Source organism: Plecotus auritus (assembly GCF_963455305.1).
Source record: "Plecotus auritus genome assembly, chromosome: 5".
Classification (NCBI taxonomy): Eukaryota; Metazoa; Chordata; class Mammalia; order Chiroptera; family Vespertilionidae; genus Plecotus; species Plecotus auritus.
In genome coordinates this window covers 157,660,690-157,688,185 of record NC_137776.1, presented here as the reverse complement: position 1 = coordinate 157,688,185, position 27,496 = coordinate 157,660,690, and the positions used below count along the sequence as shown (strand labels likewise).

General features: G+C 43.8%; 2 protein-coding genes across 8 annotated transcripts; one reads left to right on the top strand and one right to left on the bottom strand.

The window, feature by feature from the left end:
- The first annotated feature begins 1,245 nt into the window (after positions 1-1,245).
- On the top strand, positions 1,246-16,687 carry EXOSC3 (exosome component 3). 4 transcript variants are annotated; one of them, XM_080670857.1, is made up of 5 exons: positions 1,741-2,286; positions 3,600-3,749; positions 6,057-6,208; positions 7,710-7,932; positions 16,495-16,687. In XM_080670857.1, the coding sequence occupies exons 1-4, from the start codon at positions 1,963-1,965 to the stop codon at positions 7,909-7,911; spliced, it is 828 nt and encodes a 275-aa protein (XP_080526983.1). In that variant the 5' UTR covers positions 1,741-1,962; the 3' UTR covers positions 7,912-7,932; positions 16,495-16,687. The 4 variants fall into 4 exon arrangements, with proteins under 4 accessions (XP_080526982.1, XP_080526983.1, XP_080526984.1 ...); XM_080670856.1 differs by lacking the exon at positions 16,495-16,687 and having other exon boundaries at positions 1,246-2,286; positions 7,710-8,546; XM_080670858.1 differs by lacking the exons at positions 3,600-3,749; positions 16,495-16,687 and having other exon boundaries at positions 7,710-8,546.
- TRMT10B (tRNA methyltransferase 10B) lies at positions 8,325-25,884 on the bottom strand. 4 transcript variants are annotated; one of them, XM_080670854.1, is made up of 11 exons: positions 25,832-25,879; positions 22,853-22,955; positions 20,628-20,763; positions 20,312-20,491; positions 19,796-19,904; positions 18,630-18,754; positions 16,447-16,599; positions 15,259-15,337; positions 14,774-14,841; positions 10,681-10,804; positions 8,325-10,100 (listed from the first exon to the last, which is right to left on the bottom strand). In XM_080670854.1, the coding sequence occupies exons 4-11, from the start codon at positions 20,477-20,479 to the stop codon at positions 9,994-9,996; spliced, it is 933 nt and encodes a 310-aa protein (XP_080526980.1). In that variant the 5' UTR covers positions 20,480-20,491; positions 20,628-20,763; positions 22,853-22,955; positions 25,832-25,879; the 3' UTR covers positions 8,325-9,993. The 4 variants fall into 4 exon arrangements, with proteins under 4 accessions (XP_080526980.1, XP_080526978.1, XP_080526979.1 ...); XM_080670852.1 differs by lacking the exon at positions 20,628-20,763 and having other exon boundaries at positions 20,312-20,496; positions 25,832-25,884; XM_080670853.1 differs by lacking the exons at positions 20,628-20,763; positions 22,853-22,955 and having other exon boundaries at positions 20,312-20,496; positions 25,832-25,873.
- Positions 25,885-27,496: the final 1,612 nt, after the last annotated feature.

Sequence of the window (27,496 nt, the reverse complement as noted above, 5' to 3'; positions counted from 1 at the left end):
GACACCTCCCAGGAATAGCTTTCCTCAGCACCCTTGAAGTGCTAGCAAGTTCTGGAGGGTGGATTTCTAGTAAGTTCTACTGGCACAGATTTCCAGTCACTTCTTGCCATTTAATGAGCCATGGCCATGTCCTCTCTAACAGGGTCTCAATCAGTTCTTCCAAGGGGCAGGGGCTCTTCCTTGGGTGTTCTAGCTCAGTACAGAGGTAATGGCTGGTCCTTATATCTGATCTTCTTATAATCGTTAAAGCTCTCTTTAGTTCTTTCTAGCCAGAATTCTTTGTGATTAGCCCTAACTGGTTTGGCTCAGTGGATAGAGCGTCGGCCTGCGGACTCAAGGGTCCCAGGTTCGATTCTGGTCAAGGGCATGCACCTTGGTTGAGGGCACATACCCAGTAGGGAGTGTGCAGGAGGCAGCTGATCGATGTTTGTCATCGATGTTTCTAACTCTCTATCCCTCTCCCTTCCTCTCTGTAAAAAAACCAATAAAATGTATTTTATAAAAAGAATTCTTTGTGATTAAAAACATCTGTTGCGAGTAGTTGCTCATTTGTGCAGTGATAATTTTGAGCATTTATGTTTAAATTCTTCACTTACGTTTAAATTCTTTCTGTTAAACATTCCTTCCATGGACTCTTTTGCTATTAATTTATGTATATAAATCAGCATATAGTTAATTTGTCATTTTTATAAACCAACGAACTAAAAAAATGTTAAAGGTTCACTCAAAGAGTACCTGTTTTGGGATACCTATCCGGACCCCTGCCTTCCTGCCACACAGAGGTAACCATTTCATCATCTGTAATTTCAGGGCTGACCCTCAGAATCAGGTTGTTACAGCAACTATAACACTTGGTTTTTCATGTAACGGATCAGGTTCAATTTTTACAATCTGACTGATAAACAACAAAAGTTACATTTCAGTTGGCATCTTATTCAGTTGGCTCACAAGTATGTTGCCAGATTTGGAGGGCATGTTAGAAATGGTTTGTCTTAATTTAAACATCCTAAAAATCTTCAAAAATTCACATTGGAAGCAGATGCCTCAAAAAGATGAGCAGAGCCCTGGCTGGGTGGCTCAGTTGGTTACAGTGTCGTCCTGTATACCAAAAGGTTTTGGGTTCCATTTGGGTTAGGGCACATACCTGGGTTGCAGGTTTGATCCCTGGTGGGGGTGCGTAGGGGAGGCAACTAATGGATGTTTCTCTTTCATATTTCTCTCTCTCTCTCTCTCTCTCTCAACCATATCCTCAGGTGAGGATAAAAAAAAAAAGGGAAAATAAAGTGTGCCCCAGAGAAAGTAGCATCAAGGGTTTAACTGCAGTTACCGATTTTTCCAAGCATGTAGAAATGTGCACATGATATGTGTATATTTGAGGAAAACAAGTCTAGGGATAAATACACACTAAAAGGTTAACATCCTTTTATCAGGTATTACCTATTTTGTGCCAGACCCTAGTTTACAAATAATGAGAACTACCTGACAGCCTAGCAAGGGAGGCAAATGGGTATAAGCCAAATACGTTTTATTTTTTTATTCTTCTCTGTGTGAATAGAGAATAGTGTGAATAGATAGCTTCTCCAGCAACAACCAAAAAGGTTTTATTTTGGAAACAGAAAATATTTTCACTTCTGAGGGTAATGTCAGAAAGAAGGGCCAGCTCCCGAAACCCTTCTGCTCAGTTCCCATTGTTCTCACGGAACCTTTTGTGCAAGCGTCTAGTATCCCAACGGGCGACCCGAGACACCGGAAGTAGAGGCTCTGCGACCCACTCAAGTCGAGTGCTCCCCGACCGGCGGCCCGCGGGCCGACTGCGGGGACCGGCCTGCCCACATGCACCACGCTTCATCGACTTAGGCTCGGGTCGGACAGCTACTGCCGAAAACGGAAAGCCTTAGGCGGCTGCCGATTGGACGCCGTGCCGGAAGTGGAAACCGGAAACGGTGTTTGGTGCCGCCCGGTATGGCTCAAGCGGCGGCGGTTGCAGCTGACTCTCTCGCGGGTGGCAGGGCGCGGGCGGCCCGTGCTGTGCTAGATCAGGTGGTGCTGCCGGGTGAGGAGCTGCTACTGCCGGAGCAGGAGGATGCTGAAGGCCTGGGAGGTGCTGGGGAGCGACCGCTGCGCCTAAATGCCGGCGTGCGCTCCCGGGTGCGCGTAGTGTGCGGCCCGGGCTTGCGGCGTTGTGGCGACCGCCTGCTGGTCACCAAGTGTGGCCGACTCCGGCACAAGGAGCCCGGCGGCGGCGGCGGCGGCGGCGTTTACTGGGTGGACTCGCAGCAGAAACGGGTGAGTTGGGACTCCGGAGGGGTGGTACGGCCGTGAGAGAGGTAGCCCCGCCCTGGGAAGACTTCTTGGAAGAGGCAGGGAGGAGGGCCCTGGTGCCCTCCTGTTAAAGCTAGCCCAGAGCCACTATGTCTGGGCCCACTTCGTCTACGTTAGAGGGATTGTGGCAAACTGGAACGTGGCCCGAGAAGGACGACCTGGAGAGAAAGGAGTGTGGAAATATTGGCATGTCCTATATAATAAAAGGTTAATATGCAAATTGACCAAATGGTGGAACTACTGGTCGCTATGATGTGCACTGACCACCAGGGGGCAGACGCTCAATACAGGAGCTGCCCCCTGGTGGTCATTGTGCTCCTACAGGGGGGAGTGCCGCTCAGCCAGAAGCCCTTAGCCCAGGGGTGGGCAAACTATTTGACTCGAGGGCCACAATGCGTTCTTAAACTGGACCGGAGGGCCGGAACAAAAGCATGGATGGAGTGTTTGTGTGAACTAATATAAATTCAAAGTAAAGGAGCGGAGGGGAGAGCAAGAGAACCCTGCTCTCTTTCAGCTCTGCGGGCCAGATAGAACAGCCGAACGGGCCGGATTCGGCCCCCGGGCCGTAGTTTGCCCACAGCTGCCTTAGCCAGACTCATGGCTGGTGAGCACAGCAGTGGTGGCAGAATCCTCTCCAGCCTCCGTGGCAGTGCTAAGGATATCCGACTGATGGCGTAGGCCCGCTTCCCGGAACGAGCCTAACCCATCAGTCAGACATCCCCCGAGGGCTCCTGGACTGCAAGAGGGCACAAGCCAGACTAAGGGACACCCCCCCCCCCCCCCGAGTGCACGAATTTCATGCACCGGGCCTCTAGGAAGGGGTAAGGACTGTGAGACATGGTAATTGCCTTCAAAATCCCAAAGATCAGGGATAACCAGGCTTATCTTTAGGGGTCCCAAAGGGCAGAACCAGGCTCAGTGAGTGGATGTCACAGGGAGTTAAATTTCTCTTAGAATAAGTAAGAACTTTTCATAGAGGGAAAATTGTCAAAATTGAAATGGCCTTCCTGATACAGGAGAGGTATGGGATACCAGCTCAAATGAACAGACTATTAGAAGCTGTAAACCTGAGAGTTGTATGATGTGATTGTTTTTCTTTTACTGAAAGTGTTGTATGACCAAGTTTATTGTAAGATTTGTATTAATTTGTAAATTAGATTTCAAAATATTTCCTAACTATCTCCAATGACAAACTTTAGTAACCAGTAAGGACTTGCTGAAGATAACTTCCAAGATTGTAATTTATGGTTTTTCTCTCACTCTGATTTCTTTTGTAGTATGTCCCAGTGAAAGGAGACCATGTGATTGGCATAGTGACAGCTAAATCTGGAGATATATTTAAAGTTGATGTTGGAGGGAGCGAGCCAGCATCTTTGTCTTACTTGGCATTTGAAGGTGCAACTAAAAGAAACAGACCAAATGTGCAGGTAATGATAGGAAACTTTGGTTTCAAAAAAAGAAAAACATCCAAATATTCTGAAGGCTACCTGAATTGTCTCCAAAGTATGACTATTTTCCCAGTTTTATAGGTTGACCTCTGAGCATCTGAGTGATCACTCTAGGCTACATGGGTTCCTTATGTTGCTTCAGCTCTGGGACTGGAGACACATACAGACTTACGTGACATTTGCTATATTGGGGGTTGTTTAATCTCTATTGAGTTGAAAGGTTTTATCTGTTCTATTGGTACCTGTTTTGTCCACATCCACTGGAGAAGGAAGTAAGCCATAGGCTTAAGGAAGGAGTAGTAAGTGATGCAAATTGCCATATCAGCCACCCATCTATCCTGACTGTACGTCTTGGAACTGTCATCTCACAATTTCAGTCACATCACTGTTTTCCAACAATCCCTTTTGGAGCCGACAGAGGAGTAGTCTTGTTTCCTCAAGTTCTCTACTTGGGCTTTTCAGGTAGCGACACTCTTTCTGTCCACCCAAGCCAGAAATTTGGTGGTTTCTTTGCCCCTTATCACTCACCTTTTAGGTGTCTTTTGTTGCTTAATCTTACTGATCTATTTGACTCCATCTTTAAGTCCACCCTACATCTCCATTTTGCAAGTTCAGGCCTTAGATACCCTTGACTGGAGTTGGCCGATTACCTGCTCATTAGCATCCCTGCCTGTACACTTTTACCCAACTCCATCCAGGCTTTTGAGAGCCAACAGCCTCTCACTCCACTTTCTTCAAAGCCTACAGGTTTCCTACTCCAAAAGTCTTCCCTTTTCCATAATTATATCTCTACACAGCTATGGATGAACCACACTGAACTATTTAACAACACTACTGAACTCGTAATGCCCTACCCTTGTTTGCTCATGCTGTTTCTCTGTCTGGATTGCTCTATCCCCTTTTCAGCCTGTGGAACACATACTCATATTGTAAGACTCGGGCCAAATACCACCACCTCTATAAAACCATTCCTGACTTGCAATCACTTTTTCTTAGAACTGCTCTGGCACTTAACTAGATTTGGCTTTGAATGAAGTTTATTGTTTATGTGTACATTCCCACTGCCCTCAAGACCAAATGCTTATGAAAGGCAGAGAATGTTTGTTTCTTTTTAGTTCCTACTAGAGGCCAGGTGCATGAAATTCATGTGGGGGGGGGGGGGAGGAGGGGGAGAAGTCCCTCAGCCTAGCCTGCGCTCTCTCTAATCTAGGACCCCTCGGACACCCCTGGCAATCTGGGACTGCTGGCTCCTAACTGCTCGCCTGCCTGCCTACCTGAGCACCCCTAATCCCTCTGCCTGATTGCCTCTAATCTCTCTGCCTGCCTGCCTGATCACCCCTAATTGCCTCTGCCTGCCAGCCTGATCGCCCCTACCTTGCCCCCCTGCTGGCCTGATCGCCCTTAACTTGCCCCCCTGCTGGCCTGATCGCCCCTAACTTGCTCCCCTGCCAGCCTGATCGCCCCTAACCGCCTCTGCCTTGGCCCCAGCGTAAGCCGCAGTCTGGCCTCCCTCTGTAGGAGGCAACCTGGCGGATCAGGGGAAGACACTTCCCCCATTACCCCACTGCTGCTGCCACTGCCAGCCTGAGCCTGGGCCCTTTGCAGCCGCTGCAGCTTTGTCCAGAAGACATCTACTCTAATTAGCATATTATCCTTTTATTAGTATAGATTGTCACCAACTTAACAGGTAAACAAGTTCACTCTCAGTGTCGTTAGTTTCATCATTTTGAAGTTCAACTCTGAAGTTTTTAAATCTTGCATGGAGAAGTGTCAATGAATTGCCATTGTTCCATTTTGCTTTGAATAACATGCATGCCAGGAGTTTCTTCTATCCATCTATCTTCTGTAATTCCCTAGAGCAGAGCTACCTAATAGCACTTTCTGTGATGGTGCTAATGTTTTACTTCCACAAGGATTAGTATGGTAGCCCCTAGCCACACATGCCTGTTGAGCACTTGAAATAAGGCTAATGCAACTAAGGAACTGAATTTTAATTAATTGAAAAGTGAGTTAAAATTACTACTTGTGGGTAAATGGCTACCACATTGGACAGTGTAGCTCTAGAGGGTATTTGTATTTTGGCTTTGAGATGGCTCCAGTCTCGGGATTTCCTGGTGGATTAAGGGGGAGGGTACATGTGTTAATGCTGTTTAAGACCCAACTCCAAAGTGACTGAATCCTGGCATGTAGTGAGTCCCTTAGCTACAGAACTGTAGGTGGTTGGCCTTGCTGTCTATGGGAAAGAACAACTATAAAATGGTTACTGTTTTTAAATTATCATTGTAGGTCGGAGATCTCATTTATGGACAATTTGTGGTTGCTAATAAAGATATGGAACCAGAGATGGTTTGTATTGACAGCTGTGGACGAGCCAACGGAATGGGTGTGATTGGACAGGATGGTCTACTTTTTAAAGTGACTTTGGGCTTAATTAGAAAGTAAGTCCTAATGCTTTCTGGCTTCTTGGTCTTTTATAATTATTCCTTCTTGGAAAGCCAACTGATCTTTGGGATTTGGATTCTTCGTAACATCTAAATTTCCTCAGAGTTAAAAAATCATTATCCATTTAAGCATACTTGTAAGCATTTGGTCTCATCCTCTCAATGTAAATACATTGTATTCAGATGTTCTTGGTAGTCTAGTTTCTATGTTGATATGGAGTCTGGGCTTCCCTCCCAGGTTTACTGTTTCTTATAGCTGATATACTTAGCCCAAATGTAAAAACTGGCCTTTCCGCCCTGGCCAGGTGGCTCAGTTGGTAGGGTGTCATCCCCTACACCAAAGGGTTGTGGGTCTGATTCCTGGTCAAGACACATACCTAGGTTATAGGTTTGATTCCCCGTCGGGGTGCTTAAGGGAGGCAATTGATTGATGTTTCTCTCTCAGTGTTTCTCTCTTCCTTTCTAAAAATCAGTAAAAACCTATCCTTGGGTTTGGGTTTTTAAAAATTAAACACATAAAAATTGGCCTTTCCCCCCACATAACTTTAATACAGATGCAATTTGTACAAAATCACCAAATGTATCTAATGATGGGAGCAGTGCAGGTAGGCTAATATGATCCTTGAGGTTATGCAGACATATTCACAGAAGACTTCTGCCATCTGTTCTGGTCGATTTAATAGTTCTCAGCCTCGGCAGCTCAGTTGGTTGGAGCATCATCTCGTATGTCAAAAGGTGACTGGTTCAATTCCTGGTCAGGGTACATACTCAGGTTGTGGGTTCAGTCCCCACTCAGGGTGCGTGCGGGAGGCAACCAATCAATGCTTCTCTCACATTGATGCTTCTCTCCCTAAAAATCAATAATAAAAAAAAAAGTTCCCAGAGGCAGATTCTTTCTGTTAGGTGTTTACATCTTTACCTACCCAAAGCTGTGCTCTGTTAAAGGGTTTTACTTGTAGATCCCGAAATTCAGAGCTCTCTTGCGTGACTCTGCTACTTATTCTGCAGGTTTGGAGAATTAGTTCAGGTCGTTAGAGAAGCATGTTATTAATCAAGCAGCACCCTTGTGATTTGAAAGAGCTAACACTTCTCTCCAAGTAGTGAATTTAATACCAGGGATTAACTTACATGGTCAGGAAAGTAAGTTTAAGGTGTTCTTTTAGCACTGTAAATAATTTTTAAAAGCGGTGGTCTTAAAGTCTAGAATTAAGGTGCTCTGACAATGTAGGGGAAGAACTTTATACATTTCTGGTAAAGTTGGTGATACAGGGAGTTTGATTTCTTTGTTGAGACTAGCCCACCTGTGACCTGATATACTCAGTGTAAATCTTCTTAGAAGAAAAGGGGCAGTAAATGCTGTCATGTGCCTTGTGCTGGGAATGATGTTAGTGGGGCTTTAGTAACTATGGAGAACTGCCTAGAAAAGGAGTCCTAAAGGAAAGTTAGGTCACACTCTACCATTTCATTAAATTTCATTTTCTTTCCTTTTCCTCACCAGGCTGCTAGCTCCAGACTGTGAAATCCTACAGGAAGTGGGAAAACTGTACCCAATGGAAATAGTGTTTGGAATGAATGGAAGAATATGGGTGAAGGCAAAAACCATTCAGCACACCTTAATTTTGGCAAACATTTTAGAAGCTTGTGAACATATGACAGCAGATCAAAGAAAACAAATCTTCTCCAGGTTGGCAGAAAGTTGATCTATGTGGATTTTTTTATAGGTGAGCCAAGAGACTGGATTCCTTGGGGAAAATTTTTTCAGGTGAACCTCTCTCCACTAATCTTCAGAAGATAAGATATTGTCTTATTGAGTCTTAAAATATTTTTATAAACAAGTCACTGGTTGCCACTCATGTTCTTGTGAGAAAAATAATTATAAAATAGTATTTTTTGGTTCTTTTATAATAAAGTTTACTAAAAGTTAGTATTATGATTTACTTGGTGTTAATTTCCTTAGTTTTGCTGGAAGCATTAAAATAACACTTATTTTCTGATAATAGTAAAACATGTTCACTGTATGAAGAAGCAAACAAAAATCACTTGTAATCCTATTATGTAGTGGTGAGTATGTAACAGCTAACAATTATCACAAGCTTACAAATCAAGTATTGTTCCAAGTGTTTTATTTGGATTGACTCATTTATTCTTAGTAACTGCAAAAGACAACCTCCTAGTGCAAGAAACTGAGGCTTAACTTGGCCAACATTCTCAACCACTATATGTGAATGTATGTTTTTCAAATTGGAATTATAGGATCATATTTTATATACTAGTCTGTAATAGACTTTGTCCAAACATTTAAATATATTTATTTCATGATTGCTATTAAAAATTCCATAGTTGTATAGTGTTTCATTTTCATGTTATAGGATATTTTGAATATGTCCAGTTTTTTTGTGTTATAAAAAACACTGTGATGAGGATCTCTGAATATAAGTTCATCCAAATCTTATTTTGCTAAGGGTCATTTCCTAGAAGCCAAACAAAAAACTATCTACCTAGGTTTTGAAAAAATTGTAGATGTTTGTGATAGAGTTGGAAAGGAAATTCTGTGTTATTTGGAATTTTAAGCAAAGCCTTTTAAGGCCAAAATGAAGCCTGGCAGATGATCCAGGTCAATATTTCTTTGGTCAGAGACCTCCCTGAGAATACGGTAAGAGTTACCCCTGAGGTCTCTTCATAGAGGCCCCTTTTGGATGACAGAGATTATAGAACATGTTGATAAAGACCAAAGAACATTATGTATTCCTAAAGATGTTTCCTGAAGACTAGGCTGCTCTTAAGGAACAGAGACACTGATATAATTTATCAAGTTCATAGTTCCTGAGGGATTAAATTGTGAAAGGGAGGAGATGGAACCCAGAGGTAACCTTTTGGTTCTTTTGAAATATAGATTACATTTTTTCAATTTGCTAGCAGCTTAGAAATAAGTTGACCAACATAAACTGGCCATAGTAACTGAAGCAACTGTATCTAAGTAGGACATAAGAAAAGGGATCACTAAGATTTGCATAATAAGAGGTTCTCTAACATGCTTGTGTGAGATGCAATGTGTTTTCTGGCTATTTTCAAGTTAGACTTACCAGTACTATATGTTTTTGCTTTTCAATTTGAACTAATAATTACAAATATATGTGAAAAATCTAGTTTGTACAAGGCTCAGAAGGATACAAAAATACTCCCACAAATTGTCCTGTAGGAAGGCTACAGTTAGGAAGAGAGAAGCCTTCCACACCCATACTCAGCACAGGGGAGACAAGGTAGGAGCCACAGGTGGGGAAGATTGCTATGGGTGCTTAAAAAGGGCTAGGTTAGGACAGGCTGATCCTGAAAAGCACATGAACTGCATATTACTGAGTTAGGGAAAATCAGCATGATCAGAGCAGGTTGGACAAAGTCATACAACTTTATGATGCCACTTTAGTGAAAATTAAACTCTTGATATCATAATACTTAATTATTTAAGCTACCTCTAAAGAGTAGATTTTTCACAAATAGATGTAGAAAAATAAATTAACACACCCAAAGCCATGTAGTTTAAGGGCTAATTCCTTGTTATGTAAACTTTTTACTTAGTCAAGATATACTGGGCACTTCCTGAGCTAGGCACTATAGAAGATACAAAAGAGCATAAAATGCGGTCCCTGTTATTAGTAACATCCTAATGAAGATCCAAGATGTCAAGTAAAGGCAAGTGTGTGCCATCACCACCTTTGCTCTACTCTTTGGTCAAGGCCCCTCCAGCAACTTCACCTCCTGCAGGTGCACCCTTAGGCTGTCCATCATTCCACTGAGTTCTGAAGAACATAGCCTTTTCTGGAAGAAACTCCTTTCTTCAATGCTTCAGGCCAGTCTTGAGTCTCAAAGTAAGTGGACAGGATATCAAACACTGTAAGATGGGGTAAAGAGAAAACACAGTGACCCCACACTGGAAAAAAAGAACTAGTAAATGACTAATGAAAAGGGTGTTCTTGAATATTCAACAAACCTACTCTGTACCACACCTGGTATTAGATCCTGGGGAGACAGAGGCAAAGCTACAGGCCCTGCTTGCCCATAAGCACTGCTTACACTGAGAGATGTAGGCGTATAAATGGACAATGCTGCAACAGAGAGGAACACAATACAATGGGAACACAAAGGAAGGGTCCTGACTTGGCCTGGGACAGGAGAGGAGCAGCCAAAATGCCTGTGAACTGAATCCTTAATTCACTGGTCAATGATGGGTTAAAGGCAGGGCATTCTAGGTCAAGGCAACAATTTCAACTGTATTTAACATAGATCGGAATTAGGAAGAAAATGAAAAATAGCTCCAAGAAGCCAAATACATGTCACAAACTGCATGCAATAAAGTACAAGCACATCAGTCATGGGGGGAAGCTGCGTCAAGGCCATTCATACTTAGGCATGATGCAAAGAAGCACCAGAACTAATTAACACATATTAAGTGTGGGCCATGTGAGCTGTACCTTGATTGATGGCCAATATCTCTGAATGATAGTTTTTCCCATTCTGGCGTCTGACCATGTATTCCTGGATTGGCAAGCGGGCTGTCTTGACAGAGTGTTCTTGGGCCTTTTGAAATGTCACCTTCTGTAAATCACAGTTAAATATTTTTCTTTTAAAAATAATACATGAAAATATTTTCATGCATAGCAAATTGTGAGAATCCCCATTTATCACTCTAATTTCCATCTGTAATTATAATTAAGGATGGTAAGTGTAGTAAAAATAGCCTGTTATTAACCATGTCATCCCAATAAATTCAATAAAAAGTAATAAAATAATTTTTAAAAGGTAAAGTGAAAAAAGAAAAGTAGCCTACAGATAATTAAGAGTTCTGCAGATAATGAAGAGTATTTGTCCCAAGTAAGAAATAGCTTGTGCAGCAACACCTCACTTATTTGGGAGTCATTTATCCACTATCTTCCATTCACTACTACTTACAACCTGGAAGGAAATAAGTTAGAAGAGGCATATCTACAGTCAAAAGTTCAAGGAGTCTAATCAATCAGAGGAAGCCGATTGCCCTCTTAGGCAGCGCGTCCGTCTCATAATCAGAGGAGGACATGCCTGGCCCTAACTCAGTAAGTCCCAATCTGGATATCGAGTTTTCAGCTCATAGCCAATTGATAGCAGCAAATTAGAGATAAGGAAGAGAGGATTCAAGTCAGGTCACCAGTAGCTGCAAGAGAGCATTAGGTGGGAGAGCTAATACTCTCCTGCTGCTACTGAGGAAAAGGGCTCTGAAAACTGCAAAAAGGAGTCAAAAGAACTCAAGAAGTCCAATAATCTGAAGCCATGTTGGGTCTCATTTAGAGAAAAATTACTGATGTTCCTTTAAACATGTCCCTGCCCTAGCTGGTTTGGCTCAGTGGATAGAGAGTTGGCCTGCGGACTGAAGGGTCCCTGGTTTGATTCCGGTCAAGGGTACATGCCCAGATTTCGGGCTCGATCCCCAGTGTGGGGCGTGCAGGAGGCAGCCAATCAATGCTTCTCATCATTGATGTTTCTATCTCTCCCTCTCCCTTCCTCTCTGAAATAAAAATATATTTTAAAAAAACAAAAACGGTGTATATAAAAAAAAATGTCCCTGAACCATGAACTGAAGTTTATATTTTCTACCTTATAAGAAGCTGCAAAGGTCATCTACCTATTTGCAATTTCAGGATTCAAGAGAAGGGTTTAGATTACTGGGATAATTAACATACTCAAGTTTGGAAGGGACCTCAAGAGTTAACTATTCCCCTCCAACCACCCATCATCCATGTTTGTCTATCTCTATGACCTCTCTCCCAAGTGGCCTCTAGCTTTAAATGAACAACCCTTGTGACAGGGAATTCATACATCCTGGAGGAAGCTGTTCCAATTTTAACAGTACCAGTTAATAGGAAATTTTTTGTTGTTGCTAATCCTCACCCAAGGATATTTTTCCATTGAATTTTAGAGAAAGTAGAAGGGAGAGGGAGAGACAGAAACATTAATGAGAGAAAGATACATCGATTGGTTGCCTCCTGCACGCAACCTTACCAGGGCTGGTGCCAGGGAACCTGCAACCAAGGTATGTGCCCATGACCAGAATTGAACCAGGAACCCTTCAGTCCATGGGCCAACACTATCCACTGAGCCAAACCGGCTAGGGTTTGCATTGATTTTTAGAGAGAGTGGAAGGAAGGGAGAGAGACAGAGAGAAACATTGATGTGACAGAGACACATTGACTGGTTGTCACCTGCCCCAACCAGACCAGGGCCGGAGATCGAGCCTGGAACCAAGGTATGTGCCTTTGAGTGGAATCGAACCCATGACCCTTCAGTCTGCAAGCCAATCACTGAGCAAAATTGGCTAGGGCAGGAAATTCTTCTTGATGCTGAGCCAGGTTTTCTGTTGTTTTTTTCTGAGACTTCCACTCATTTGTCTAGTTCTGCCCTCCCAGGGCCATACCAAGGAAGCAAAATGGCCCTTCCACAAGACAGCCATTCAGATACTTAAAGTAGGATCATGCCACTATGAATCCTCTAGTCTCCAGACTCATAGTCTCAGTTCTGTCAGCTTCCTTAACTATGACTTAGTTTTGAATCCCTTCATCATTCAGGTCAACCTTTTCTGAACTTGTTTTAGTTTATTAATGTCCTTTTACTGACGGCCCCATAATTGACTGGCCACCCTAAGTATGGTCTAACCAACTGGAACAGCATGAAGCTGGCCTAGCACCTTCTTTGTTCTGATACCTGGACTACACCCCTCTCAGACTCAAATGAGACACAGCTCCAATAGAGAACTTCCAAAAATATTTTAAGTAATGTGATTCAGATGGAATAGGGTACAGTTATTCAAAGGACTTCTTTGAAGGACAACACTCATTGCATATATGAGCTATGATCGCCTTTTTTTGAAAGTCTATTCCTTTTCAGCCACTTTGAACTAGAGTATAGAATTAAAAGTTAGTAGGAGACTTGAATGCTGCCCTGGAGGAGACTACTGTCTAGTGTTTGTTCTCTGAACATTTCAAGATAAAATGATTCCTCTTGAAGAGACATTTTTCTTAGTATTTTTCTAAGAAGCCAAATTCCAGTAACGACCAAAAAGTTCCATTCACCTGACAAATCTCTGTGCCACTTATTTTTCAATTTAAGAGAGAAGGTAAGATGCTGTGTCAAAACTGTACATCTATAGCTCACACTCACTGATCCTTAGACTTCGCTGCCTCAAAAAAAGGGGCTGTCGCTCTGTTGTGGGAGACAGCATTTAACTGCTGTCTTTTAATCTTCCTTAATCTAAAACAGCCTCCCCCCGCCCCACTCCAACTATTTTAGTTTTTATGATTACACTGACTTTTTTGAAAGTCTGGTCCAGTTCTCTTGCATAATGTCTCACATTCTAGATCTGTTTCCTCACGATTACATTAAATTTAAACATTTTCTAGTAAGAATACTTCACTGGTGAGGTTCCCTCTTATCAGGAGGTACCTAATATCACTATTGGTGATTCTAATTTTGATCACTTGGTTAAGATGGTGACCTCCATGTCATTTCATTGCAATGGTACATTGTAATTTGTGGGGTGATACTTTGAGACCATGTGAGTAGTCATCTTCCCCACAACCTTTCATTCAATCAACTCCCTGAATCAAAGATTGCCCTGGGAGTGACAAAATACTGATTTTTGAATTCTATGCATTTCTCATTCTTAGCTGGCATTCTTAAGAGTCCCCCTGCCATTTTTTTAGATTATCACTATGAAGTCATAAAACAATGACCATTTTAGAATAAATGAAATTCAGTTAAATATCATCTTGTTAAATATGTGTGTATCTCATACATTTATGAAAAAAATATAAAATATACTCGTGAAAATATATATATATATATGCAGATATCAAGCAGATACTTGTGTGATCATAGACTATATCGAGGGATACACAAGAAAACTGGTTTTCTCAAATGGGGACACTGGGGGACAAGGATTGGAGGGAGACTTATTCTCATTGTATTCTTTTTTATACATTTTAACTATTACATCATTCTTTATTATCTATGCAATGCTAATTAGTAAAACAAACAAAATTATCAAAAAATATTTATATAATAGAAACACATTGAAAAACTCCAATTATTCCAATACAATTCCAATTCAATAAAAGAAATCTGGACAAGTACTATTGAGGTTGAGCTTATAAGACTTATGTCAGCTGGGAAGATGGACTAAGAAGGAGCAAACTACTCTCTCACCAAGAACATACAGCTAGTAAGAATGCTGAGGCAATACTTCCTTGGTCAAGATCAGAGCTATCCTTACAGAAATGAAGAGAGGAGAGGAGTTCCACAGTGGCTACTGATGTAATTACCGAACACTCCCGTCCTGGGTTCTGTCAGGAAAGCACTGCTGACATTGCTGAGGAGAGAGGGAACTTCACAAGAGGGAGGGCCAACTCAGGCAGCATAGGCTCCTTCTTATTCCCTTAGTGTTTCTAGGCCTTTTGGGTAAGATTATTACAGGGTAGGTGCCTCTAAAAGTAAACCATTTTTCAGAATACAGTTTTTCAGCCAAAGATGTACACTTACCTTCTGAATGCTTTCGTCCACAAGTCCACCGAGGATGTAAACTTTGTTTAGATCAACATCTTCAAGAGCTAATGAAGAAATTAAGGCTAATGAGATCAAATCTTTATAATATCTAAATCCAAAGAAAGAAAAAGGAAAGAATGATAAAGGTAGGAATTTCATGAAATAGAAAACAAAGATAGATTTTCTAATCCTCTGAAAAAAAACAATTAAATAGATAAACCTTTGGCATATCTTATCAAGGTAAAAATGTAGTAGACTCAAATCAACATTAGGATTCAGGAAGGAGACAAAAAATTACAAAAGAATGTGAAATAGAGAATATGAAGATCAACTTAATATCAATAAATTGAAAATTATGTGACAGATGATTTTCTAAAATAGATGATATATATCTAATTGATCCAAAAGGGTCAATGGAGGGAGCTGACCAGGGAAACTAGCTCGATACAATGCTACATGAATATATGCAGTCAAGAACATACCATGTTCTGAGTCAGGAGTCAGGTACACAAGGGTTTCCAGAGGGAATACACTAAAGCAGTCTTCTTCTGTTATGTCTAGCTGAAAAATACGAATAATACGAATAATCCAATGTACTGTGAACTAGGTTAAGACAGCCCATGGTGCAGCAACTAGTTTACTGGACACGTAGTTTCTCTCAGGCATGGCTCCAGGTGCATCAAGGGGCTATATGTCTGACAACCTGTTCTTAGAAAGTGCTCAGCTGGGGAGGGGACGTAGAAAGGCACAGACATGCAACCCTACGAAATGAGGCAGAAAGTATATGGGGCCCTAACAGACATACAGGAAGCATACCCCAGGACTACAGATGAGGGAGCGACACCCCCAGAAACAACCGTGTAGCGAAGGGAATGCTGGAACTGGGTTGCTGAAAAGAGGTGAGACTGACATGTACAAAGAAAGAAGCACTCAAAGTGGAGGGAATCATACTAAGAAAGGCATGAGCAAGGGACTGCGTGGCCCTGAGAGTGGGTCTCTTTAGTTCATGTACAGGAATCATCAAACATGTACAGAAGAAAGCAAGGCTGGAAATGGCTGCCCTATGGAAGGGACTGTTAAGACAGTAACAGCAACCACGACTGACTGTGCAGCACTGCATGGGGCACTCTTCACACTCATCGCCTCCATGGACTGCCCTGGGCAAGGCCACACTGCCCAGTCTCAGACACAGTGATTGGTTGCCACCTGCACATGCCCCAACCGGACCAGGGCATTTTTAGTGGCATTTCTTAGGAAGTGATCTGGATTCTTGCCTGTATGTCAATCACTACACGTATGAGATCCCATCGAAAGAGTTGAAAAGCAACTTGGTATTCCCTAAAACTCATCTTAAATCCATATTAATTCCATAGGATTCTTTCTCTTCCTCCAAAGAAAGGACTCATGGCATTTCCCCAAAACATCCCTGGAGTACACAGTCTAGCATACAATATACAGGACACAAAATACAGTCCTACATACTTTTTGCTAACATGGTGGAATAAAGAAAAAATTTAAATATAAGAACTGATGAGCAGTTCTTAAATTTAAAAAAAAATTTTAGATTGTAATAATGAAAACATAATTTCTCAAAATATGAAAAAGTAAAAAAATTACCCCACAACCTATTTATAGGTGACAATTCAAATAATATGCAAAATTAGGCTTACCAGGTAACTAGAAAACCCATCATTCATCCTCAAACACTCTTCATACAGGGGACTGTCCGTTGTGAATCCAGTGAGGCAGATCCAAAATGGCCTGTCAGCTTTCTTATTGGAACCATACAGCCTTCGGATCTGTCCAGCCAGCCTGCTTAGTTCCTTCAAAGAAACAAGAACAACTCAGGGTGGAAACATGCCCTCTCAGATTTCGAAGTTCATTGTCAATAAATGATTACTCAGTAAGTTCCCTGAGTGCTACTCTGGAAAATCTCATGAACTAGAATGACCCCCTTCACTCCAGAAGTGAGTACATGCATGTGTGAGTACGCATTACACCCCCTGGCATCACCTTATAGATGACAACTGAGGTAATGACACTAGCCAAGAAACAGTGAGTTAATGGAAAAACTGAAACCGCCCCCTCCTTCAGGACCTGTTGTTACATATCTGATATATGAAATTGTTCTTTTAGCTTTTATCTAAAATCTTACCATGTGATGTTTACTATTTATTAAAGAGAGGTTAGATTACTATGCAGACATTTTTATACTCCATCAAACAAACTTGACACCTGCTCCCTTACTCCAGGAGATGTAAAGGATTGGAAGATTTAACTTTCCATCCTGATTCAGAAGAACTCACAATCTAGCCTGATTTTGTTCATAGCGGAGAAAAGGCTTTGAGTTTGATTTAACCTGGTCTCTCAATAGAAACAGTAGAAAATCCTTGGTTGATCTTTTCAGAGGGCTGTAGTTAAAGGTTCCTACAGATCTTCAGTTTTCCTAATTTCTCTGAAAAACAGGCAAACCCTAGCATATACAACAGGGGTATTGGAAAATAGGTTTGTATTGTAGGATAAGGCCTAAAATTAAGGCCCAATAAGGTTTGCTGCCTTGACATCTGGTGAAACTGGATGAGCCTTGAATGGCCCAACTGCAAGTTCCTCTCCCAACTCTGCTCCCACGAATAAGGTCCCATAACCAACAATCCTTTTTATCCAAGGGACCAGGTGTAGTTCCTGATTATCCCTGAGCAGTGGGTTTTAATTCCCTGCCAGTCCACAGAATTATTCCAACAAACCAATCCCATCTTCCTGCAGGAAGCAGGGGCACCCACCCTCTTGATACTAGAGCCTGCTCCCACAGTGCCTGGCTGTTCATTCTGTTCCCATGTGGCCCTGCATGGCATGCAATGCCACCCTCCCCCAGTGCTGAGTATGTATATATAAAAGCCTAAGCGACCATTACGACCAAATGACCGGAACAACCGAAATGACCGGAACAACTGGTCGCTATGATGTGCACTGACCACCCGGGGGCAGACGTTCAATGCAGGAGCTGCCCCCGGGTGGTCAGTGTGTTCCCACAGCCAACCTCCCATGGGTGGGTGGCGGCAGATGCGGCCCCTTTCCCAGGAGGGCCTTGGGGCTGGTGGCCAACCTCCCACGCCCTGTCCCTCCCCCCGGCCAGCAGGCCCGATTGGCCCACCACCCGCTTTCTGTGGTGGCAGTACAGCAGCAAGGGAAGGAGGGGGAGGAGGTGAGCCGCGCAGTGGTGGGTACCGACGGGGGTACTGGCATCCATTCTTTCCGTGCCTGGCCTATCGTCTCTTCTCCTGACCCCGCTGGGGCCTTCGGGCCCCGGGATGGGACAGGGAACTGGGGGTGGGTGGCGGCGGACACGACCCCTTTCCCAGGGGGGCTGAGGGCTGGTTCCCTCCTTGGGGCCGGCAGCCAACCTCCCGTGGCCCCTCCCCCAAGCCAGCAAACCTCCCGTGGTCCCTCTTCCCATCCCTCCCCCAGGCCAGCAGGCCCTGGTGGCGGTGTGGCAGTGAGGGAAGGAGGAGTGGGGAAGACGGGGAACTGCGTGAATTTTGTGCACCGGGCCTCTAGTGTGACTAATAAATTGCTATCCATCTTATCTGTTCAGTGTTGAGTGCCATGTGTTCAGCCATCCCCAGAACCCCAGAACCTATGGGGTGAATGGGAGATCATTAAAACACATACATTGCAGGAAGACATGCCACCAGGTTATCTCCACAGAACCAGGCAAATATTCCTCTCCCCAGTAGAAGGTCAAAGATTTTATCTCTGGAGAACTGAAACTGAAAGGCTGTAACAAGACTTGGGGACACTATGAACACAGAGGCAAAGGGTTGATCAGGAATTTGGAAACTAGTGCATGTTTTACCTTCTTAGACATGTGGTGGGTCATACTTAAATCAATACAGAGTCTTGGTCCTGAGTGTTTGGCTTCCAAAAGTTTCTCCTTGGTTAAGGATCTCAGAAAACGTTTGCTGTGCTGGGGGTAGATGCCTAGAATGGAAATATCAGAAAAAAATATATAAGTGGGAAAACAGAGGAATAATATTCAGTAAAAAAAAATCTCCCCAGCCAGGTGAGTACTATTTGCATAGGAAGGGAAACTAGAAACTTGAAGTTTGTGCCAGATATTCATTCATCAGGCAGTTTAGGTATAGTAGAGGGGTGATGACTGTGGGCTCTGGAGCACTCTGTTCCCATGTGGCCCTGCATGGCATGCAATGCCACCCTCCCCCAGCGCTGAGTATGTCTATATATATAAAAGCCTAAGCGACCACGGCGGAGAAAAGGCTTTGAGTTTGATTTAACCTGGGTCTAAATCTAAGTTCAGTTTGTTCATTTATTACTCGTATCAGCTTAAGCATGTTATTTAATTTCTCTGAGCCTCAGTCTTTTCACCTTCAAAATGGGGATAATAAGAGACCTGCCCTTTAGGGTAATCCAGGTAAAATTCTTAGCACTGAATCTAGCACATAGCTGTTGGTGTCATTCCTTCTACTTCTGAGCTTATAAACACACTAGAGGCCCAATGCATGAAGATTCGTGCAAGAATGGGCCATCCTTCCCCTGGCTGCCGGCACCACCTTTGCTCCAGCCCGGAGCCGCCTTTCTGCCTTCAATCCGCCTGGAGCCGCCTTTCCGCCTTCCCAGAGGCCCTGAGTGGCTGGGACGGTGCGGAATGCGTGCGACCCACCCCCGGCTGCTTGGCGCATGTATGCAAATTAACCCGTCATCTTTGTTGGACTAATTTGCATACACACTCCTGATTGGCTGGTGGGCAGCGCAAAGGTATGGTCAATTTGCATATTTCTCTTTGATTAGTGTAGAAGATATGTACACTATATAGTTTACATCTGAAAGGCAGACTTCAATTTTGTTCTCTTTGATACTTTGATTCCCAACAAAATAGGACTATAGGTCTCACCTCCCAGATGTTTGTTTTTACTTAAAAACAGTATTACTATTCTTCTAGGAACATACAGATACCAGTCTGCTAATAAATATAATTATACCAACAACCTGATTTACTGTTACCTGAATTTTCTATACGATTGGCTTTTCTTCTTTCTTTTTCTTGCTTTCTTTTGCTCTTCTTTGCCGCAACTATCTTTTCCCAGTGTCTCTGTTTTCTTTGGACATTTTTCTTAGGTTATCCAGAAAACAAAATTGTTTGAAAACTTCATAAGCACCAAAAAGGAAAATGAATATTAGAAACAGTTACTTTTTTTTTAAAATTTAGATATAAAGTTAGGAGAGAAAAAAAATGTTAGATTTAACAACAAAAATGGACTAGATTGTGTTTAGAGAAAGCAGAGCCCCAGAAAGACATGTAACCTGTCAGGCCTAAAGAAGAGTTTAGATTTTCTGAGCCTTCTGAGGTGTATCAAAAATACCTCTTGATCTGAAGCCTTAAACCAGTTAGCAGGGAATTCAACCCTTAAAACACACCAAACTCACTCCCAGTCTTCTTGTTACCAGTATCTACGCTTAGAAGAGGGGTCTCTGGGACATTCCATCATCTCACAGCCCATGGCCACCCACTGCACTCACCGAGCACCAGGTGGCACTGCCTGTGGGCAGGGTCTCCCTCTCCTGAGGCTCACAGTCCACATCAATCTGTAGAAGCTGGAAGCTTTCAGAGATGCCATCTTCACCCGTGTCCTCGGGGATGACTTCTTGCTCCTGCAGCACGTGTGACTCTTCCAATTTCCAGTCCATGTGCTTAGTCCTCTGTCCTTTCACCGAGATTAGAAAAGGCACAATTATGTGAGACAGTACATTATTGCACTTACAGAGGTACTCCCCTATATCCAAGTGACAGACAGCGTTATTGTATTACTGAAGGAGAAGTGCGTAAAATACTAACATGGGTTTATTGAAAAGTATGTGTGTCTTCCAGAGAAATGAGTCAGCACAGAAACATTTCAGTAGTAAGGGAGCCAAATCCACTTCTCAGAAGACAAGCACAATCCTGACACCTCCCAGCAATCGTTGACTCACTGCTGCAGTGACACAGAAAACCAGGTTATTTATCATGCTCTTTGAAATCCACTCATACGTTGAGGGTGGGACAGAGATGGCAAAAGCGACCTCCCTTCTGTTTCAGTTTATTTTCAAAACCATTGCTTTATTATGAAAAGCAAATGTTTACTGAGTACCTACTATATGCAAAGTCCTGTACATCCTAGGAGGATGAAGAGTGAGCCAAAAGATATGGCAAAGAGTGGCTCCAAACCAACCAAGACTCCATCTAGGTTGCTGCTGGTGATCTATCAAAATTTGTTTTTCCAAATTACCTATTCATTCCCCCATCTCAGTCCAGTATCATTGCAGCAGAAAGCCACAGTCACCAGTGAGAATGTTTAATATCCCTCAGAAATGCTAAGGTAGAAAAATATAGAGAACCACTATAAATAGCACTCCTAATGAATGTCACAATTTCAAAGTGGTATTCACTATCCCTAAGATGAGTAAAAAATGCTCTAGTCTCCAGTTGTCACAAAGAATGGTATGACCCTTGCTCGTGGCTGCTCCTGAGTCCAGTGTGCTACCACCAACTTAGAAAAAGTGTTACCTTTGAACAAGTAAATCTATGTAATATGATCCACATGGTAAAAATATTTTTATGATAAAAAGTATTGATCCTCGCCCTGACCGGTTTGGCTCAGTGGATAGAGCGTCAGCCTGCAGACTGAAGGGTCCCGGGTTCGAATCCGGTCAAGGGCATGTACCTTGGTTGCTGGCACATCCCCAGTAGGGGGTGTGCAGGAGGCAGCTGATCGATGTTTCTAATTCTATCCCTCTTCCTTCCTCTCTGTAAAAAAATCAATAAAATATATATATATTAAAAAAAAAAAAAAAGTATTGATCCTCATTCTGACCCTTTCCACCTCTAGAGGCAACTCTTGTTAACCAGGCATTTTTAGTTGTGGTGATTAGCCCCTTAACCTGAAATCACATGCTTACACTATTACTTCTTAATTCATCAACTCTGAATTTTATCAATTCCCTATGAAACACTAGAATTCAAATACTGAAATTAACCCCTTTTGCCCTGGCCAGTGTGGCTCATTGGAGCATTGTCCTTTGCACCGAAGGGTTTTGGGTTCAATTCCTGGTCAGGGCATATACTCAGGTTGCGAGTTTGATCCCCAGTTGGGGCATGTACGGGAGGCAACTGGTAGATGTGTCTCTGTCTCTCTCCCTCTCCCTTCCTCTCTCTCTGAAGTCAAAAGAAACATATCCTTGGGTGAAGATTTAAAAACAAAATTAACCCCTTTTATTTTTTGTTTCTGTTAGTTATCTTAATCTTTAATTTTTTTTGAGCCATATTTACAGTAAAGAGATTTTTAAGATTTGAAATTTATGTTCATTTTCCTGCCTAAGCTAGAGTTTACTTTTGCTTAAAACTCTGTTCTTTAATAGTCAGTACACAGTTTAGTATGTATATATACCATTGACTGTGTCACTATGAGTTTATGGTATACAAAAAAATGTAATAGTGTACATAATATTCTAGAGAAATTAGGAAAATACCAAGTTATTCTTAAACATTTCAGAAGTACTGCGCTATTCACATAGGAATAGCGATGTTAGTTATAAATGTCTTTTTTAACAAAAGATATCCAGCCCTAGCTGGTTTGGCTCAGTGGATAGAGCGTCAGCCTGCAGACTGAAGGATCCTGGGTTCGATTCTGGTCAAGGGCACATGCCAGGGTTGTGGACTAGATCCCCAGTAAAGGGTGTGCAGGAGGCAGCCAATCAATGATTCTCTCTCATCATTGATGTTTCTATGTCTCTCTCCTTAAGATACCTAGCTCCCTTCAGATGACTGAATAAACTTTGTATGCCAACCATCAGTGTCATCTGCATTTTTCTGCACTTAGGCATTCAAAAGAGAACAAACGAAAACTTTAAAATAAACTGGTCCAATACTTAACAACCTCATTTTATTAGGGGAAGAAAACAAATTTGTTAAATGAATGCTAGTTTGTTAACAGCCATCTCTTCCTCCTCTGAACTCCACAGTATTTTGCATTCTTATCTGTGTTTGTCCATTCATTTAGTCAATAAATATTCATTGGCCCTAGCTGGTCTGGCTCAGTAGATAGAGCATCAGCCTGCGGACTGAAGGTTGCTGGGTTCGATTCTGGTCAAGGGCACATACCCAGGTTATGGGCTCAATCTTCCTCTCCTAAATCAATAAAAATATATTTAAAAGAGATGCACCTCAGAACAAAAGACTCACACAGGATGAGAGTAAAGGGATGGTAAAAAATTAAAATAAATAAATAAATATTCATTGAGCTCCTCCTCTGTGTCAGGACCTTTTGGGGAATGACTGGGAGGCAATGAATGTTCTCACTGGAGAAGTCTGTCTGAGGAGAAAAGAGAGAGAGGGTTGAAGTAGCGGGAGGGGCTGCAGTTTCCCGTTGCTGTTTTAAAAATTGGAAGGTTAATGCTCATCTTTTTTCTCCTACCAAACTGAATTCTTTTTCAGAAGGAATCATGTAACTACATCTACCTAAACACAGAACAGTTCAAAAGATCTTTGAACAGCAGTGTTTAAATAAATACTTGCTGAATAAACAGAGTATTACTACCACTGCCTGCATTTCCTTCTTTCCTATCCCACTCTTTGTATCTCTGACCTCTCTAAATTCCCATAGTCCCTGGGAATGCTTTTCAGACCAGAAACTTGGGAGACAGTGATCTTGAAAATCAAATGAAGGCAACTCCAACCGCTACCAGAAGAGCCTGTAACACAGCAGACTGAGCATTCCTGAGGACAGGGACCACATCTTTTTCATCTCTGTATCTTCACTAGCTATCACAGGCTTGGCGCAGAATGGAAGCTCAGTGAATAGTGAGTCAAAGCTTACCACCTAGTGATCACTGAAGCACAGATCTATCAATCCATGGGAGACATTATCTATGCCCACATTTAGCATTTCATTTCTTCACTAAAAAAATGTCTTCTGAGCCTCATTACAGGTCCAGGTTACTCAGTTAATTACTCATCCTATTTAATAATCCTATCTAATAAAGAGGGAATAAGCTAATTGACCATCACTCTGTCACAAAGATGGCTGCACCCACAGCTGAGGCCAAGTTCCCATAAGGAGCCTTAACGAGCAATCAGCAGGGACCTGAGGCTACACCCTCCCCCACCCCCATGAGGCTTGACAGGGGACCTCAGGCCTCGCCCCCCACCCTGGTGTCAGGCTGGGGGACCTCAGACCGCACCCCTCGCCCCAGTGCCAGGCCAGGGGACCTGAGGCCAGGCCCCTCGCCCGGCGGGGCTTGAAGGGGGACCTCAAGGTGTGCTTCCAGTCCTGGTGCTGGGGTAGGAAACCTCAGGCTGCTCCCCCCACCCCAGGACCAGGCCAGGGAACCTCAGACCACACCCCCCGCCCGGCGGGGCTTGACAGGGGACCTGAGGCTGCGCCCCCCTCCCCAGCACTGGGCCAGGAGACCTGAGGCTGCGCCTCCCTGCCTGGCTGGGCTTGACAGGGGATCTCAGGCCGTGTCCCCCACCTGGCAGGGCTTGATGGAGGACCTCAAGGCACGACCCGCCCCAGTCTGGGCTGGAGGACCTCAGGCCACGCTCCCCGTCCTGGCACTGGGCCAGGGGACCTGAGGCTACGCCCCCTGCCCAGCAGGGCTTGACAAGGGTGGGACTGGCCGGATCTGGATCTAGCCCAATGCAGCAGGGGGTGGGGGGGGGGGGCAGCCAGGTCTGGGTCTCATGCGATTTTGAGGTGCATGTGGGTGGGCAGGGACTTGACTCTGGGTCCTGTGGTGTGCCCCAGACTCTGACAGGAGGAAGGTTTTCATATACATTTTACTAATTTTTCTTTCATCTCTGACACTTCTATTATAGAGAAAGGGCAAATAGCAAATTATTTCCTCTAATTAATCCCCTTTTAATGTGCACGAATTTTGTGCACCGGGTTACTAGTTTAACAAATAGTTAAGCACTTGACTTAATAGCACTTGCTGAGGATTTGGGGTCGATACTCATGCTGTCTTCATGGGGCCGCAATGACCTGACTCAGCCTTGTATGATAGCTGGTCTGCCTGTTTCCCCACCAGATCACAAACACTTCCAGAGAAGAGAGGATGAAGAATTCACATGCACACCCCCAGCACTCAACACAGAGCCTTGCAAAATAAAGCATCCTACAGGATTGATAATCACTCTTCTGCTCAGAACCATTCTGGATCTCCATTTCACTTAAATAGCCAATATCTTTACAATGGCCCGTACTGATCCTTAAGGTGTACCTCCCCCGTCTACTGTCCTCTGCCATCGGATCTACTTGCTGATCCTCAAACATACCAAGGATATTCTCACCCCAGGGCCTTTGCACTTGCTATTCTCTCTACCTCCAATATCTTTCCTCTAGTCTAGATAATTATATAACTACATTTCTCACTTCATTCAGATTTTCACTATCCAACGTGGCATATATTTTACTTAGTTTTTGTGGGAACTTCCCCATTCTTACAATGTAACCAAGGGTTCTGTTTGCTTTGTTCACTATTGTATCTTCTATGCCTAGAAAGGGGCTTGGTACATAATAGATGCTCAATAAATACTAGCTAGCTGAATTAATAAATCCACTTTCTCAATAACCAGGTTCCTTGTGTGAAGTATCCTCAGTCCTGGCCTGCCCCACCCACCCACCCTCATCTCTGAGTTTTCTAAGTCAAGTCCCACCTGATGAGCATATATATCCCTGGGCACTTAGTGAAGGACCAACCTCTGTTGGCATGCTCCTCTCATTTTCTCAATCTGAATTTTAGTCCACGGAAGCTGCTCCACGCCTCTGGCATCTTCAGCGACAGAACACTTAGACCCGGGCCCCAAAGAACCCCGCCTGGCCCATAGGCTGCGAGTGCGAGGGGAGGCAGGAAGGGAAAGCACCAAGGTATGGGACACCAGGCCACACAACTGTTAAAAGCTGTTTCCCCAGCGTCTTCCCTGTCCGCAAATGCTGCAGCAGTTAAGGGCCAGACCCCCAGATCCCCAGATCCTACGCCGCCCCGCCACCAGCCCAGGCTTACCTGAACCCGTCACCTCAGGCAGCCGCAGGGCGTCAGGCCCCGCCTCCTGGCCCACTTCCGGTTTCTACCCTTTCCGAATGGCATTCTGGGAGTTGTAGTTTTCTGCCTGGCAGCTCGGTGTTCAGGGGCGTGAGCAGAGGTTTGGGCTTCCTAGCCTCACCCTGGCATTAGGAAACTCGGTCCTGCCAAAAGTGTTACTGCGCGGTCCTGCCAAAAGTGTTACTGCGCCTCTGTGAGCCTGTTTCCCCGACTGATATATGGAATTACAATCCCAGCAGCTTGCAGACCGATAGGGCTGCTGCAGGTGATCAGGCGCTTTAATGGCTATCAAAGACTGGACATTGAGAAATTGGGCTGAAACCAGACTTAAACCACCTCTCATCTCGCAGCCTAGGGGCTTTGTCCTTCTCTGAGCTTCCCCACAACCAGCAAGGCCCAGGAGCTGACACAGCCCTTCCCTGAGCACACATTCCCCTTCACCTGTGACTGTCCAGGCTCAAAAGAGAGATATCCGGGCCTGACCAGATAAGGAGTCAGTGGGGAAACCGAGGCTCAGAGATCTGAAGTGACTTGCCCAACCCTTGTCCTGATAAACTATCAGCCATTCTTTTCTTTATTCCTCCAGTCCTAGGGGTCTCACCCTTTCAGAGAGACCCTACCATGAATGAGCTGGAAATGTCTCCCACCCAAGAAACCACAGCCCTGTTGGATTCCTTTTTGGCCCCACACTGTTACCGCTCTGGACTTTTATTTCCTCAGCAACTCTCACCCCATCCCCAAGCCATGCTCCAATCCAGCCTTTATCTGGGACTGGAGCAATTTTTAAATGCTGACTAAACATCCCTCCCTCCCCGCAAAAGGCTTTTTTTAAAAACCTAACTCTAATGTCTCTTCTCTACCTAGAAGCTGGACCTAGCTTCCCAATTAGCAGGGCTTGCAAAGTGTCTCAAATGCTCTTCAGTGCCTCCCACCACACCTACACCTTGCACTCAGCCATACTGAATACCTTTTGCCCCTCTCTGCCCCTGCTCTTGTGTTTCTTTACCTTTGAATGAGCTCTTGGCTACTTCTCCACAGCAAAGGCCTCCTAGCTGGTTTCACTGCCTGCTCCCACAGCCATCCATTTGCAGACCCCTCAGTGGCTTTCTATCACACTTCGATGTAAAATCTGACCTTCCCAAGGCCTTGCACAGCCTGGTTCCTGGCTGCCCCTCCAACCTCATCTGTCACTCTTACTCCAGCTTGATGTGTTCCAGTCACACCTGTCGTCGTCATATTCTTCTTCTTATAGATTTTTAATTGATTTTAGAGAAGAAGGGAGAGGGAGAGATAAGCATCAATGATGAGAGAGAATCATTGATTGGCTACCTCCTGCACGCCTCCTATTGGGGATCAAGCTGCCACAATCCGGGCATGGCCCTGACTGGGAATTGAACCGGGATCTCCTGGTTTATAGGTTGATGCTCAACCACTGCGCCACACTGGCCAGGTACACCTGTCTTCTTGAAATGCTTCAATCACACCAAAGACCTTTGCAGATACTGTTCTCTTTTCTCTCACTTTCTCCATGGTGGCTCCTCCTTATCCTTTAGGCTTCAGCTTAAACATTCTTTCTTCAGAGGGCTTTGACTGATCACTCTAGGTAAGATTGGCTCATCCCACCCC

Excerpts from the sequence above, each read along its gene's own strand:
- EXOSC3 (XM_080670857.1), top strand. The coding sequence starts at position 1,963 with ATGGCTCAAGCGGCGGCGGTTGCAGCTGACTCTCTCGCGGGTGGCAGG. Across the intron at positions 2,287-3,599 it reads TGGACTCGCAGCAGAAACGG|TATGTCCCAGTGAAAGGAGA; the intron begins GTGAGTTGGGAC and ends TTTCTTTTGTAG. Across the intron at positions 6,209-7,709 it reads ACTTTGGGCTTAATTAGAAA|GCTGCTAGCTCCAGACTGTG; the intron begins GTAAGTCCTAAT and ends TTTCCTCACCAG.
- TRMT10B (XM_080670852.1), bottom strand. The coding sequence starts at position 22,877 with ATGCTCTATCTACTGAGCCAGACCA. Across the intron at positions 15,338-16,446 it reads ATGGGTTTTCTAGTTACCTG|CTAGACATAACAGAAGAAGA; the intron begins GTAAGCCTAATT and ends CGTATTTTTCAG. Across the intron at positions 10,101-10,680 it reads GATATTGGCCATCAATCAAG|TGTTTGATATCCTGTCCACT; the intron begins GTACAGCTCACA and ends CCCATCTTACAG.